Source organism: Bos indicus x Bos taurus, chromosome 8, assembly GCF_003369695.1.
Source record: "Bos indicus x Bos taurus breed Angus x Brahman F1 hybrid chromosome 8, Bos_hybrid_MaternalHap_v2.0, whole genome shotgun sequence".
Lineage (NCBI taxonomy): Eukaryota > Metazoa > Chordata > Mammalia > Artiodactyla > Bovidae > Bos > Bos indicus x Bos taurus.
In genome coordinates this window covers 78,966,204-78,981,209 of record NC_040083.1, presented here as the reverse complement: position 1 = coordinate 78,981,209, position 15,006 = coordinate 78,966,204, and the positions used below count along the sequence as shown (strand labels likewise).

Here is a 15,006-nt window from a genome sequence, read left to right as displayed (position 1 = left end):
ACACCCCACCCCACTTACATCAATGGACGTATCATCCAGACAGAAAGTTAGCAAGGAAACACTGGCCTTAAATGACACATTAAACCAAATAAGCTATATATATATAAATAAAACATTCCCTCTGAAAGCAGCAAAGTACACATTCTTTTCAAGTGCATATGAAACATTCTCCAGGATAGATAGCATGCTAGGCCACAAAATAAGCCTGGGGAAATTTAAGAAAATTGAAGTCATATCAAGTGCTTTTCTAACCACAAAACCATGAGCCTGGAAAGCAACTATAAGGAAAAAAACTGCAAAGCGCAAATTTGTGGAAGCTAAACAAGTGTTACTAAACAAGAAATGGATCATTGAAGAAATCAAAGAAAATCATAAAATACCTGGAAACAAGTAAAATGAAAATAATAATCTGAAATCCATAGGATGCAGTAAAAGCAGTTCTCACAGGCAAGTTTATGGTGATACAAGCTGACCTCAGGAAGCAAAAATCTCAAATAAACAACCTAGCCTTACACCTAAGGGAAGTAGGGGGGAAAAAAGAACAAAAAACCCCCAGAGTTAGTAGAAATAAAGAAATCATAAAGATCAGAGCAGAAATAAATGATATAGAGACCAAAAAAAATAGAAAAGTCAGTGAAACTAAGAGCTGGTTTTTTGAAAAGATAAAATTGATAAGCCTATAGCCAGATACATAAAAAAAGAGCATTTTATCATGCTCAAAATGATAAAATCAGAAATGAAAAAGACATTATAGCTGATACCACAGAAATACAAATGATCACAAGAGACTACTGTGAACAACTATATAGCAATAAAATGGACAATCTAGGAAATATAGGCACATTTTTAGAAATGTACAATGTCACCAACCATCAGGGAAATGCAAATAAAAACCCCGATGGGATATCACCTCACACCTGTCAGAATGGCTGTCAATAAAAGGAACACAAATAACAAATGTTGGTGAGGAAGTGGTACAAAAAACCCTTGTACACTGTTGGTAGGAATGTAAATTGGTACAACCACTGTGAAAAACAGTGTGGAGGTTTCTCAAAAAACTAACAATAGGACTACCATTTGATCCAGAAATTCCACTCCTGAATATATTCCAAAAAACCCCCAAATACTAATTTTTGAAGATATATGTTTACACCCCAGTATTCATATCAGCATTATTTACAGTTGCCAATATATGGAAGTAACTTAACTATCAACAGATGAATGGATGAGAAGATATGATACACACACACACACACACACACACACACACACGTTGAAAATAAAATACTACTCAGCCATAAAAAGAACAATATTTGCCATTTGCACAACACGGGTGGACTTGGTGGCAGTATTCTAAGAGAAAGAAGTCCGGCAGAGAAAGACAAGTACTGTATGATATCACTTAAATGTGGAACCTGAAAAGTGTAACAAATGGGAATATAACAAAGAAGCAAATACACAGATATAGAGAACAAACTAGTGATTATTAGTGGGGAGGGAGGTGCAGTATAATGGTGGGGAATGAGAGGTACAAAGTATTTGATGTAAGCTAGGCTACAAGGATATATTGTACACATGAGGAGGATAATCAGTGTTATTTTAACTCTACATAGAGTGTAACCTTTAAAATTTATTTAAAATATATATAAATACATTTAAAGTTTATCTCTTTTCCTAAATATTGGCCTCTAAGCTCCCTTTCCCCCTTTTTTAATTAAAGGAAAAGAATTGTGGAGAAATTTAGAAATCTTTAAACAATAGAAATAATTTATAGTGATTTTTTTCTATTGATTGTGATGAAAGGGATCATCTGAGTCATGAATTGTTCTTCCTTAGTCTTATTTCTATGTGCTTCAAATTTAAAAAAAAAAGAAACTTTTTTATTGAGGTACAATTGATTTATAGTGGTTTTTTTTTTAATTGAAGTCAGAATTTAAAAATAGTATTAATGAAACCACTTCAAAATGGTGGTAGGCTTCTGTTTTCATGAATTTTGATTAAATGTTTTCTGTTTTTTGTCATAAAGATAATAAAGAGGCTTGCCTTTATTGTTCCTACTTCACCTCTGGTTCTGGTACCTGTCTTATTATAATGATCTTAAGATTTTAGATGTATTGACAAGGATTCACTTAGTCCATGACAGAAGCTGTGATGAAATGCAGGGAAGGTCTTGTAAACTGAAATCCAGAAGTGCACACAGAGTAGAGCTAGCAACATCAGTGGAAGGAACATTTAAGAACCAATTTAGAGTGTTTACTGGGCCAGTGGGAATACTGATTATATGTTTTATATATTATCTAACCAGTTCTTTCCAAAGATCAGTCCTGAGTGTTCTTTGGAAGGAATGATGCTAAAGCTGAAACTCCAGTCCTTTGGCCACCTCATACGAAGAGTTGACTCATTGGAAAAGACTCTGATGTTGGGAGGGATTGGGGGCAGGAGGAGAAGGGTCGCCAGAGGATGAGATGGCTGGATGGCATCACCGACTCGATGGACGTGAATTTGAGTGAACTCTGGGAGTTGGTGATGGACAGGGAGGCCTCGTGTGCTGCAATTCATGGGTTCGCAAAGAGTCGGACACGACTGAGTGACTGAACTGAACTGAACTGAATCTTATTATATGTTAACTATATGATAAATCTTTATGCAGTTTTTTTTTTCTTTCATGTTTTAGAAGAAAGCTTTTTTTTCCTCCTACTTTTCAGAAAAAACAAGGAGAGAAATGACAGCCAAAGGTTCTACAGGAATGGAGGTTCTGCTGTCAACATTAGAGGTTGGTCACTGATATGCTTTAATTATGTAGCTGTTAATACCAACTAGTACTGAGGGAAAAAAATTGAAGTACAGAATTTTTATCCTAGTGGAAGAGCCAGTGAATGGGAGTTTGTTTTATTTTTTAGATTATTCACAATGGGGATATAAGCATTCTGATATATATTAGGTAAATCTCTAACTTTATTTCCCTATGGTTATAATGATAACCCTATTTTAAACCTTAACATTAAAAATAAAACACTAATTGGAAATAAACCTTTAGCTTAAAAGATTGAAATTGGAAATTCTCACTTATTATGTTAGTTGCTATATATTCATGATTAAGTGTACTTCATACATTGGTTGCATAACTGTTGATATTAATTACATTTCTGTGCTAGTATAAAAGTTTGTGGTGGATCAGCAGGACATGCTCAGAATCACAGTTTTATATTTTATTCAGTGCAATGTTAAGAATAAGGATTAAGTACATTGTATACCTTAGACTTAAACAATGTTATATGTCAAATTATATCTCATTAGAACTTGGGGGGGAAAGATCAAGGAGTGAGTTCATGTGTTGTTGTTGTTCAGTTGCTCAGTCATGTCCGACTCTGAGACCCCATGGACTGCAGCACACCAGGCTTCCCTGTCCTTCACTGTCTCCCAGCGTTCACTCAAACTCATGTCCATTGAATCGATGAGGCCACCAACCGTCTCATCCTCTGTCGCCCCTTCTCCTGACCCGTCTTTCCCAGCATCAGTGTCTTCCAGTGCGTCACCTCTTCACATCAGGTGGCCAAAGTGTGTGTGTGTTGTGTCTGTGTTGTGGATGCACCACACCATGTGGCCCACAGGGTCTTATTTCCCTGACTAGGGATTGAACCTGTGCCCTTGGCAGTGAAAGCACAGAGTCCTAACCACTGGACCACCAGGGAATTCCTGTTTTTTTTTGTTGTTGTTGTTAAAGTGTAATTAATTTACAATATTATATTTTTTATAGTTTTAGATGTACAGCATAGTGATTCAATATTTTTGCAGTTTATACTCCATTAAAATTATTATAAGATAATGACTATAAATTCCCTGTGCTGTACGATATATTCTTGTTGCCTGTATTTTTTACATAATAGTTTGTGAGTCTTAATTCTATACCCCTAACATGCCATTTTCCCCATCGGTAACCACTAGTTTGTTTTCTGTATCTGTGAGACTGTTTCAGTTTTGCTTTATCCATTTGTTTGTATTATTTTTTAGAGTCCACATATAAGTGATAGCATATACTATTTGTTTTTCTCTCTGATTTATTTCACTAAGCATAAAATTCTCTAGGTTCATCCACATTACTGCAAATGGTAGAATTTCATTATTTTTTTTATGGCTGAGTAATATTGTTTGGCTGTTGGTGGATACTTGGGTTGCTTCCATAGTTTGGCTATTATAAATAGTACTGCTATGAACATTGGGGTTCATAAATCTCTTCAAATAAATGTTTTTGTTGCTTTTATTTTTTTGGATACATGCTTAGAAGTCAATTGCTGAATCATACACTTGTTCTGTTTTTAGTTTCGAGAAACATTCATACTATTTTCCACACTGGCTGCACCAACATACATTCCTACCAGCAGTGTACAAAGGTTTTTTCTTCCACATACTTTGGAAAATTGTTTTTTGTGTTCTTTTGATGATAGCCATTCTGACAGGTGTGCGGTCGAACCCCGGTGTTTTGATTCACATTTATATAATAATTGTCCTTGCATGTGTGTGTGTGCGAAGTCGCTTCAGTCATGTCTGACTCTTTGCAACCCCATTGACCGTACCTCTCCAGGTTACTTTGTCCATGGGGTTCGCCACACAAGAATACTGGAGTGGGTTGCCGTTTTCTTCTCTAGGGGATCTTCCCCAACCCAGGGATTGAAGCTCTGTCTCTTATGTCTCCTGCATTGGCAGTGGGTTCTTTGCCGCTGGTGTCACTTGGGAAACCATAATAATTATCCTTATATCTCCCATTTGTAATTCACCACCTCCCGTCTCTGTTGACCTCAATAAATTGAGACATGAACAAACAGAAAAAAGCATGGGTAATAATACATATATCAGACCAAAAAACCCTTTTTAAAAAAAGTGTAAAACAAAAGACAAAGAAGGACGTTATATAATAATAATAGGATGAATACAAAAAGAGGATATTAAATTCATTAACATATACGCATTCAATATAAGCACCTAAAAATATAAAGCAAATACTAACGGACACGAAAGAAGTAGACAATAATGCTTAACAGTAGGAGACTTTAACACCCACTGACTAGACCCTTTAGGTATGCCCTAATTCAAATCCCTTAAAATTATACAGTGAAAGTGAGAAATAGATTCAGGGGATTAGATCTGATACACAGAGTGCCTGATGAACTATGGATGGAGATTCATGACATTGTACAGGAGACAGGGATCAAGACCAACCTCAAGAAAAAGAAATGCAAAAAAGCAAAATGGCTGTCTGAGGAGGCCATACAAATAGCTGAGAAAAGAAGAGAAGCGAAAAGCAAAGGAGAAAAGGAAAGATATACCCATTTGAAGAGTTCCAAAGAAGAGCAAGGAGAGATAAAAAAGCTTTCCTCAGTGATCAATGCAAAGGAATAGAGGAAAACAATAGAATAGGAAAGACTAGAGATCTCTTCAAGAAAATTAGAGATACCAAGGGAATATTTCATGCAAAGATGGGCTCAATAAAGGACAAAAATGGTATGGACCTAACAGAAGCAGAAGATATTAAGAAGAGGTGGCAAGAATACACAGAAGAACTGTAGAAAAAAGATCTTCATGACCCTGATAATCACGATGGTATGATCACTCACTTAGGAATGCAAAATCAAGTGGGCCTCAGGAAGCATCATTACGAACAAAGCTAGTGGAAGTGATGGAATTCTAGTTGAGCTATTTCAAATCCTAAAAGATGATGCTGTGAAAGTGCCGCACTCAATATGCCAGCAAATTTGGAAAACTCAGCAGTGGCTACAGGACAGGAAAAGGTCAATTTTCATTCCAATCCCAAAGAAAGGCAGTGCCAAAGAATGCTCAAACTACCACACAACTGCACTCATCTCACGCTAGTAAAGTAATGCTCAAAATTCTCCAAGCCAGGCCTCAGCAGTACATGAACCGTGAACTTCCAGATGTTCAAGCTGGTTTTAGAAAAGGTAGAGGAACAGAGATCAAATTGCCATGATCCATCGGATTATCAAAAAAGCAAGGGAGTTCCAGAAGAACATCTACTTCTGCTTTATTGACTATACCAAAGCCTTTGACTGTGTGGATCACCACAAACTGTGGAAAATTCTTCAAGAGATGGGAATACCAGAACACCTGACCTGCCTCTTGAGAAATCTGTATGCAGGTCAGGAAGCAACAGTTAGAACTGGACATGGACCAACATACTTGTTCCAAATAGGGAAAGAGTATGTCAAGGCTCTATATTTTCACCCTGCTTATTTAACTTATATGCAGAGTATATCATGGGAAATGCTGGACTGAATGAAGCACAAGCTGGAATCAAGATTGCTGGGAGAAATATCAATAACCTCAGGAATGCAGATGACACCACCCTTATGGCAGAAAGTGAAGAAGAACTAAAGAGCCTCTTGATGAAAGTGATAGAGGAGAGTGAAAAAGTTGGCCTAAAAGTCAGCATTCAGAAAACTAAGATCATGGCATCCAGTCCCATCACTTCATGGCAAATAGATGGAGAAACAGTGGAAACAGTGACAGACTTTATTTTTTGGGGCTCCAAAATCACTGCAGATGGTGACTGCAATCATGAAATTAAAAGATGCTTACTAAGGCAATGCAAAGAATGCTCAAACTACCGCACAATTGCACTCATCTCAGACACTAGTGAAGTAATGCTCAAAATTCTCCAAGCCAGGCTTCAGCAATACGTGAATCGTGAACTTCCAGATGTTCAAGCTGGTTTTAGAAGGACAGAGGAACCAGAGATCAAATTGCCAACATCCGCTGGATCATCGAAAAAGCAAGAGAGTTCCAGAAAAACATCTGTTTCTGTTTTATTGACTATGCCAAAGCCTTTGACTGTGTGGATCACAATAAACTGTGGAAAATTCTGAAAGAGATGGGAATCCCAGACCACCTGAGTTGCCTCTTGAGAAACCTATATGCAGGTCAGGAAGCAACAGTTAGAACTGGACATGGAACAACAGACTGGTTCCAAAGAGGAAAAGAAGTACGTCAAGGCTGTATATTGTCATCCTGCTTATTTAACTTCTATGCAGAGTACATCATGAGAAACCCTGGGCTGGAAGAAGCACAAGCTGGAGTCAAGATTGCCGGGAGGAATATCAATAACCTCAGATATGCAGGTGACACCACCCTTATGGCAGAAAGTGAAGAGGAACTAAAGAGCCTCTTGATGAAAGTGAAAGTGGAGAGTGAAAAAGTTGGCTTAAAGCTCAAGATTCAGAAAACGAAGATCATGGCATGTGGTCCCATCACTTCATGGCAAATCAATGGGGAAACAGTGGAAACAGCGTCAGACTTTATTTTTTGGGCTCCAAAATCACTGCAGATGGTGACTGCAGCCATGAAATTAAAAGACACTTACTCCTTGGAAGAAAAGTTATGACCAACCTAGATAGCATATTGAAAAGCAGATATTACCTTGCCAACAAAGGTCCATCTAGTCAAGGCTGTGGTTTTTCCAGTGGTCATGTATGAATGTGAGAGTTGGACTGTGAAGAAGGCTGAGCACCGAAGAATTGATGCTTTTGAACTGTGGTGTTGGAGAAGACTCTTGAGAGTCCCTTGGACTGCAAGGAGATCCAACCCGTCCATTCTGAAGGAGATCAGCCCTGAGATTTCTTTGGAATGAATGATGCTAAAGCTGAAAGTCCAGTACTTCGGCCACCTCATGCGAAGAGTTGACTCATTGGAAAAGACTCTGATACTGGGAGGGATTGAGGGCAGGAGGAGAAGGGGATGACAGAGGATGAGATGGCTGGATGGCATCACTGACTCGACAGACGTGAGTCTGAGTGAACTCTGGGAGTTGTTGATGGACAGGGAGGTCTGGTGTACTGCAATTCATGGGGTCGCAAAGAGTCAGACATGACTAAGCAACTGAACTGAACTGAACTCCTTGGAAGGAAAGTTATGACCAACTTAGACAGCATATTATAAAGCAGAGACTTTACTTAGCCAACAAAGGACCGTGTATTCAGTTCAGTACAGTTGCTCAGTCATGTCTGACTCTTTGAGACCCTATGAACTGCAGCATGCCAGGTCTCCCTGTCCATCACAACTCTTGGAGTTCACCCGAACTTATGTCCTTTGAGTCAGTGATGCCATCCAATGATCTCATCCTCTGTTGTCCCCTTCCCCTCCCGCCTTCAGTCTTTCCCGACATCAGGGTCTTTTCAGATGAGTTAGCTCTTCACATCAGGTGGCCAAAGTATTGGAGTTTCAGCTTTAACCTCAGTCCTTCCAATGAACACTCAGGACTGATCTCCTTTAGGATGTTCTGGTTGGATCTCCTTGCAGTCCAAGGGACTCTCAAGAGTCTTCTCCAACACCACAGTTCAAAAGCATGAATTCTTTTGTGCTTAGCTTTCTGTATAGTCCAACTCTCACGTCCATACGTGATCACTGGAAAACCACAGCATTGACTAGACAGACCTTTGTTGATAATGTACTTGGTTTTTAATATGCTGTCTAGGTTGATAGTAACTTTCCTTCTAAGGAGTAAGCGTTTCTTAATTTCATGGCTGCAGTCACCATCTGCAGTGATTTTTGAGCCCCCAAAAATAAAGTCAGCCACTGTTTCCTCATCTATTTGCCATGAAGTGATGGGACTTGATGCCATGATCTTAGTTTCCTGAATGTTGAGCTTTAAGCCAACTTTTTCACTCTCCTCTTTCACTTTCATCAAGAGGCTTTTTAGTTCCTCTTCACTTTCTGCCGTAAGAAAGTGTCATCTGCATATCTGAGGTTATTGATATTTTTCCCGGCAATCTTGATTCCAGCTTGTGCTTCTTCCAGCCCAGCATTTCTCATGATGTACTCTGTATATAAGTTAAATAAGCAGGGTGACAATATGCAGCCTGACGTACTCCTTTTCGTATTTGGAACCAACCTGTTGTTCCACGTCCAGTTCTAACTGTTGTCTCGTGACCTGCATATAGGTTTCTCATGAGGCACATCAGGTGTTGTGGCATTCCCATCTCTTTCAGAATTTTCCACAGTTTATTGTGAACCACGCAGTCAACGGCTTTGGCTTAGTCAATAAAAAGCAGAGAGTTTACTTAGCCAACAAAGGGTCATCTATTCAAGGCTATGGTTTTTCCAGTAGTCATGTATGGATGTGAAAATTGGACTCTAAAGAAAGCTGAGTGCAGAAGAATTGATACCTTTGAACAGTGGTGTTGGAGAAGACTGTTGAGAGTCCCTTAGATGCAAGGAGATCCAACCAGTCAATCCTAAAGGAAATCAGTCCTGAATATTCACTGGGAGGACTGATGTTAAAATTGAAACTCCAGTACTTTGGCCACCTGATGCGAAGAGCTGACTCATTGGAAAAGACTCTGATGATGGGAAAGATTGAAGGTAGGAGGAGAAGGGGATGACAGAGGAAGAGATGGTTGGATGGCATCACCGACTCAATGGACATGAGTTTGAGTAAACTCTGGGATTTGGTAATGGACAGGGAGGCCTGGCGTGCTGCAGTCCATGGGGTTTAAAGATTTGGACACGACTGAGTGACTGAAGTGAACAGGACATTACATGCTAAAACAGCAGAATACATAATCTTTTCAAGTGCACATGGAAACTTCTCCAGAACAGATCACATATTAGGCCACACAGCAAGTCTCAAAAAATTAAAAGGCACATGAAAATATATACAGTAAGGATACTGATAGTTTATGGTGAACGGTATCGGATTTTTGATCTCTGAAGAAGTTTTGGCTTCAGGACCAGGGATCAGGCTTGATCACTCAAGAGCTTTTGTGTAGCAGGGTTTTATTAAAGTATGAAAAGTGACAGAGAACGCTTCTAACATAGACATCAGAAGGGGGATGGAGAGTGCCCCCCTGGCTAGTCTTTAGTGAGGGCATTATATACTTTTTAATTTAGCTATTACAGTAATTCAAAGAATGTCTCAAGGTTGTAAAAATTTTACCAGATCCACTCCCACAATTTACATTTTAGAATAACAGGATTAGAAGTTAACAATAGAAAGATCCTACCAGACCCACTCCCATGATATACATTCTAAGAACAGGATTAGACAGGTTTTCAAGAAGGAAAACTTCCCTGGTAGCTCAGATAGTAAAACATCTGCCTATAATGTGGGAGACCTGGGTTCAATCCCTGGGTCGGGAAGATCCCCTGGAGAAGGAAATGGCAATCCATTCCAGTATTCTTGCTTGGATAATCCCATGGACAGAGGAGCCTGGTAGGCTACACTCTACGGGGTCACAGAGTTGGACAGGACTTCACTTTCACTTTCAAGAAGGGGAAATTGTCCTCACGCAGGATACCTTGTTGTTATATAATCCTTAGTACAGAGTTTGAACTGAGTTGTTTGTTGTGTAATCATCAGTCCTGGGCTTAAAGAAAGAAATAAAAAAGTTTATGTGACTAAGACTAAGGCATGTAGAGGAAAAAAGTCCTTTCCTCCTCCTTGAGAATTCCAGACCTCTTTTTCCTGGGACCCACCCCCCCAACTTCTCATCAACCTACCTAGGAACTGACTCTTTATTGGAGTCGACTCTCTCAATACCTTATTGTGTTAAAGTGGCGTGTTAAAGTCCCCTACTCTTAAGTATTATTGTCAGTTTCTTCTTTTGTGTCTGTTAGTATTTGCTTTATATTTGTGGGTGCTGTATATTGAGTGCATATATGTTAATGAATTTAATATCCTCTTTTTGTTTTGGTCCTTTTATTATTATGTAATTCCCTTCTTTATCTTTTGTTTTACCCTTTGTTTTAAAAGTTTTTTGTCTGATATGTATATTGCTACCCATACTTTTTCTGTATGCTCCTGTCTCAATTTATTGAAGTCAGCAGAGATGGGAGGTGGTGAATTACAAATGGGAGACCTATCTGGATAAGGCCTAGAGATAACAGTGTAACTTCCATTCGGGTTTCAGTGGCTTGAACTCAATCACGTGTCCCAAAACTAATTACAAAAGAGCTGGAAAATGTGGTTTGGCTGTGTACCCAGGAAGAAGATAAACATAGCAATATTGCTTCTGTAACAATCCGTTCTTTTCTTTAACAAATGTTTGTCTCTCATTCTTCCAACTTCATCACCAGTGAGTCAGTGGTCGTTAATAATACCCTCAGTGCTAAGAGAAGGGTCTCTGCTTAATGTGTGGTCCTCTTTCTGTTCTGGATTTGATTTTTTGGACCCATTAGTTTCTGCCCTTAAATGGTGAAGCAGAGACAATATTTGTTCCTTTTTGGAAGGAGTTAGAACAAGAGTCCCATTCTAGTCACTGATACATTGCAATTCTGAAATTTGTCTAAATAAACACTGTAAAATCCTTCTATTCTGAGATCAGGCAGTTTCTTGAATAGGCCACAATTCTGTTGTCTATTTTTCTTTATCCAAACATTGCTTTTAGTAAGAGAAATATAACCATAGTACAGTATTTAAACATTTTTTCTTATTAGATTGTTTGTCAAGACTTTGGAAAATATTAATAATTACTCTTCAACTTTACTGGTAGGAGTGTAAATTGCTCCACTAAGAGCAAGTTAATAATACCTATCAAAATAAATGTCCATATCATTGACCCAGAAATTCCAGGAATTTCCCATGTACAGTTGTACTTGCTTCCCTGGAAATGTATGTACTTGGTTTTGGTTACAATTTTTTAATAGCAAAAGATTTTAAATATTTAAATGTCAAATTGATAGGTGGTTACCTAACCAATGACATTGCCATCTAATGGAATATATCAGTAGAATTATATCATTTGGAGAAATCTATATATAAATGTATATTTACTTGAATTTCTTTTATGTGTGTACATTATCTTGCTGGATACACAAAAAATTGATAATGCAGTTACTTTTTGAGAGGGGAGTTCAGTGACTGATTAGTCACCATATATACATTGTCATGCCTTTTATATTTTGATACATTTATTTGTATTATCTACTTGGTAGAAGTTGATATGTCCAAATAACAAATTAATTCCTGTTGATATTAATAGCTCAGATGATTTGTAAGAATTTTTAAGAGCAGTAAAGAGAGACTGAAGTGGTATATGAGAATAGTGAAAACCTAAATACATTTATTCTTAGAGAAACCAAAGAGGTCATCTGTAAATGTAGGTAGTTCCCAACAGAGAGAAGTTTGGGAATCACAGATTTATAATGTTTTAATAAAGCAAATAAACTTTATTTCAGAACACAAAAGATCTTCAAACTACACTTAATATCTTGAGCATTCTTGTTGAGCTGGTGTCAGCAGGTAAGTTTTTGTTTCCTTTGGTCTATTTCTATTTGTAAATAATGATCAAAAATATACAAGTATCATGTATACTTTGGAATTTTCTGATTCTCATACAGAGGCTGTTCTGAGTATTGGAATTTGGAAGCCAAAATGTCATACTCTTTGTTGTTGCTTTGTATTTGATATCTTCCAGTGTCCCTCAAACCCATGTGGTTTACAGCCTTGAACATGAGTTTTGCATCAGTGTTTATTTACTGTCTGTGCTACTTTTTAATTAATATAAATATTTTGATCTTATTTGTTTGCTTTCTAAAGTCATCACTTTTACTTGAATGGTAACAAGGTGCGATATCTAATATATTATGGAAGAATTTGTGGTTTGAACAGATTTCTTTCAAAAAACTTTTTAGGTGGAGGTCGAAGAGCGAGTTTCTTGGTCTCCAAAGGTGGTTCACAAATATTATTACAGTTACTTATGAATGCCAGCAAAGAATCGCCCCTGAATGAGGAGTTAATGGTGCAGATTCATTCCATTCTTGCAAAGATTGGACCAAAAGGTAAGGATTTCACTTGCATGACTATCAAGTGGAACTACTTTTTTTACTTTGGTTCTGTGTGCCTTGAAACTGGTAAACTTTAAAATCTAAAATTTTACTGCTTATTCTTAGCCTTAGTTAGGAATGCTTTTTATAGTCAACTAGTGACCTGCATGAATTGAGGATCCTAAATTCCCACATATTTCTATTGCATGTGATGGAAAAAGGAAGACAAAAGTGTGTCAGAATCAGAAATGTGTCTTGGTGTGTGTGTGTGTTTCTGGCATGTATATGTTATAAAGGATACACATAACATGGATATTGTTGAGGCTAGAAGGAGGGAGTGTGCGTGGGAATGTTTTGAGGAGCATGGGTATAAGACATGTTTTCTTTTCATTGTTGGTCAGTCGTTAAGTCATGTCCGACTCTTTGTGACCCCATGAATTGCAGCGTGAGGCTTCCCTGTCCTTCACTACCTCCCTGAGTTCGCTCAAACTCATGTCCATTGAGTCAGTGATGGACATGAGTTTGGTTGGTCATCACTATGACCAACCAATAGTGATAGTCATGTCTCAATGCTTAAAAAGCTTACAAGCTAGTTAAGATCAAAAGAGATATAAAAAATTGTAAGACTGATTTATTACAATAGTAAGACATACAAAATATTGAAAACTACAATTTGAGAAAACATAGGCTATAAAACAAAGGAGGAAGCTGATTTAGATTATGTTAAAAGAGAAAAGCATTCTTTGACTAGAACCTAAGCTCAGTGTAGAGTTGTCTGTCTGCGCAGAGATTAAAATGACTCTCTGAACTCTTGAGTAGTGATTTTTTAACGGTTCTGCCATTGCCTTGTGTTTTTAAACTTTAAAGTATTTGGCTAAAGTGCTTTTTCTAAAAAGTGTCTGAAAATGTGTATGCAGTTTGTATACTTATGTGTATTTCATGCATATCTTTTTGTATTGTATGAATATTTAAATAATACTGTTAATAATCATTGTCTTAAGGTATCCCTGAGATGACTTTAATTTTTCAGGTATCTTACGGACCGTAAGACTTAAACATATATTCAGTTTATTTAAGAAACATGTTAGCTCTTTCTTATACTTTTAAACTCTGATATTTGAGATTTAAGGGCTGCTTTCTGAAATTTTTGTTGAAAACGAAAAATAAAATGAGAAAACCTTTTTGTATTGGTGAATATTGTTATATCATGCTTCCTCCTCTATTTAAAACCAGGTTATCTTTCCTGTGCTTTTCACTAAAGCATAAAGCTTTCATTATCTTTCTTGTGCTTAAATTAAGATATTGTTTAATTTATATTTTTATTTCTTTAATGTCCCTTGTAAGTTGTAGCTCTTTTAATATTTTCCTGTATACTTCTAAATTTTTGCTGTTTCCTTTATTTTTGCTGTTGTCCTAGTTTTACATTTTTATATTATTGAATTATATTTGAATTTCTTGGGTGATTTTATAACTTTTTTACTTTTCCCTTATGGGCTGAGAATAATTTTCCCTTAAGAATATTAGGTTTTTTGATTTACATTTTCTGTTGATGAAATAACTTTGCTTGCTAGTCTTGGTTACTTTCTTTGTTAAAAATCCTAACATTCTCAAATTCTTGTTGTCCAGATTTTTTTTTTTACTATTTTAATCTCTTCCTAATAATAAAAATCAAGAACTTTCTTTTCTTCCTTTTCTTTGTTAAGAATTAGCTCCCTCTAGAAATTTATTTGATAATATTTTTTAGATTATTTTCTAATAAGCTGTTCATTTTTTCATTATATTCTTTTGGGCTTCCGCAGTGGCTCAGCAATAACAAATCTGCCTGCAGTGCAGGAGCCATAGAATACTCAAATTCAATCCCTGAATCAGGAAGATCCCTTGGAGGAGGGCATGGCAACCCAGTCTAGTATTCTAATGCCTGGAGAATCCAATTGGCAGGGAGTCTGGTGGGTTACAGTCCATAGCGTTGCAAAGAGTCACTACTAAAGTGACTTAGTATGCATCATGCATATTCTAAGTCTGAAAACAGTACAGTTAATATTAAGTAAATAATGTTGGTAATGTATATTTAGATTCTTTCCAATTTCTTTAACCATGTGATGGCATTCCTTTGACTGTGTTAAGCTGGAGAGACTTTCCTGTGTGGGGTAAATCAGTTAAGTTATTCCTTTCAATAATAGTTTAAGTGTTGGGCCACTCCAGCCTCTGTTGCCCTGCCCTGTCATCCTGCCTGCC

At 37.3% G+C, this 15,006-nt stretch overlaps 1 protein-coding gene across 4 annotated transcripts in view; it reads left to right on the top strand.

Moving 5' to 3' along the window:
- Positions 1-15,006, top strand: part of AGTPBP1 (ATP/GTP binding protein 1) — a 193,360-nt gene that overhangs the window by 45,611 nt on the left and 132,743 nt on the right. For 3 of the 4 annotated variants that reach the window (XM_027550143.1, XM_027550145.1, XM_027550144.1), the window contains exons 4-6: positions 2,706-2,773; positions 12,184-12,247; positions 12,640-12,786. In XM_027550143.1, the coding sequence (XP_027405944.1) occupies positions 2,706-2,773; positions 12,184-12,247; positions 12,640-12,786 (279 nt within the window). The remainder of the gene's footprint in view (positions 1-2,705; positions 2,774-12,183; positions 12,248-12,639; positions 12,787-15,006) is intronic. The other variant, XM_027550146.1, reaches the window with a different exon arrangement.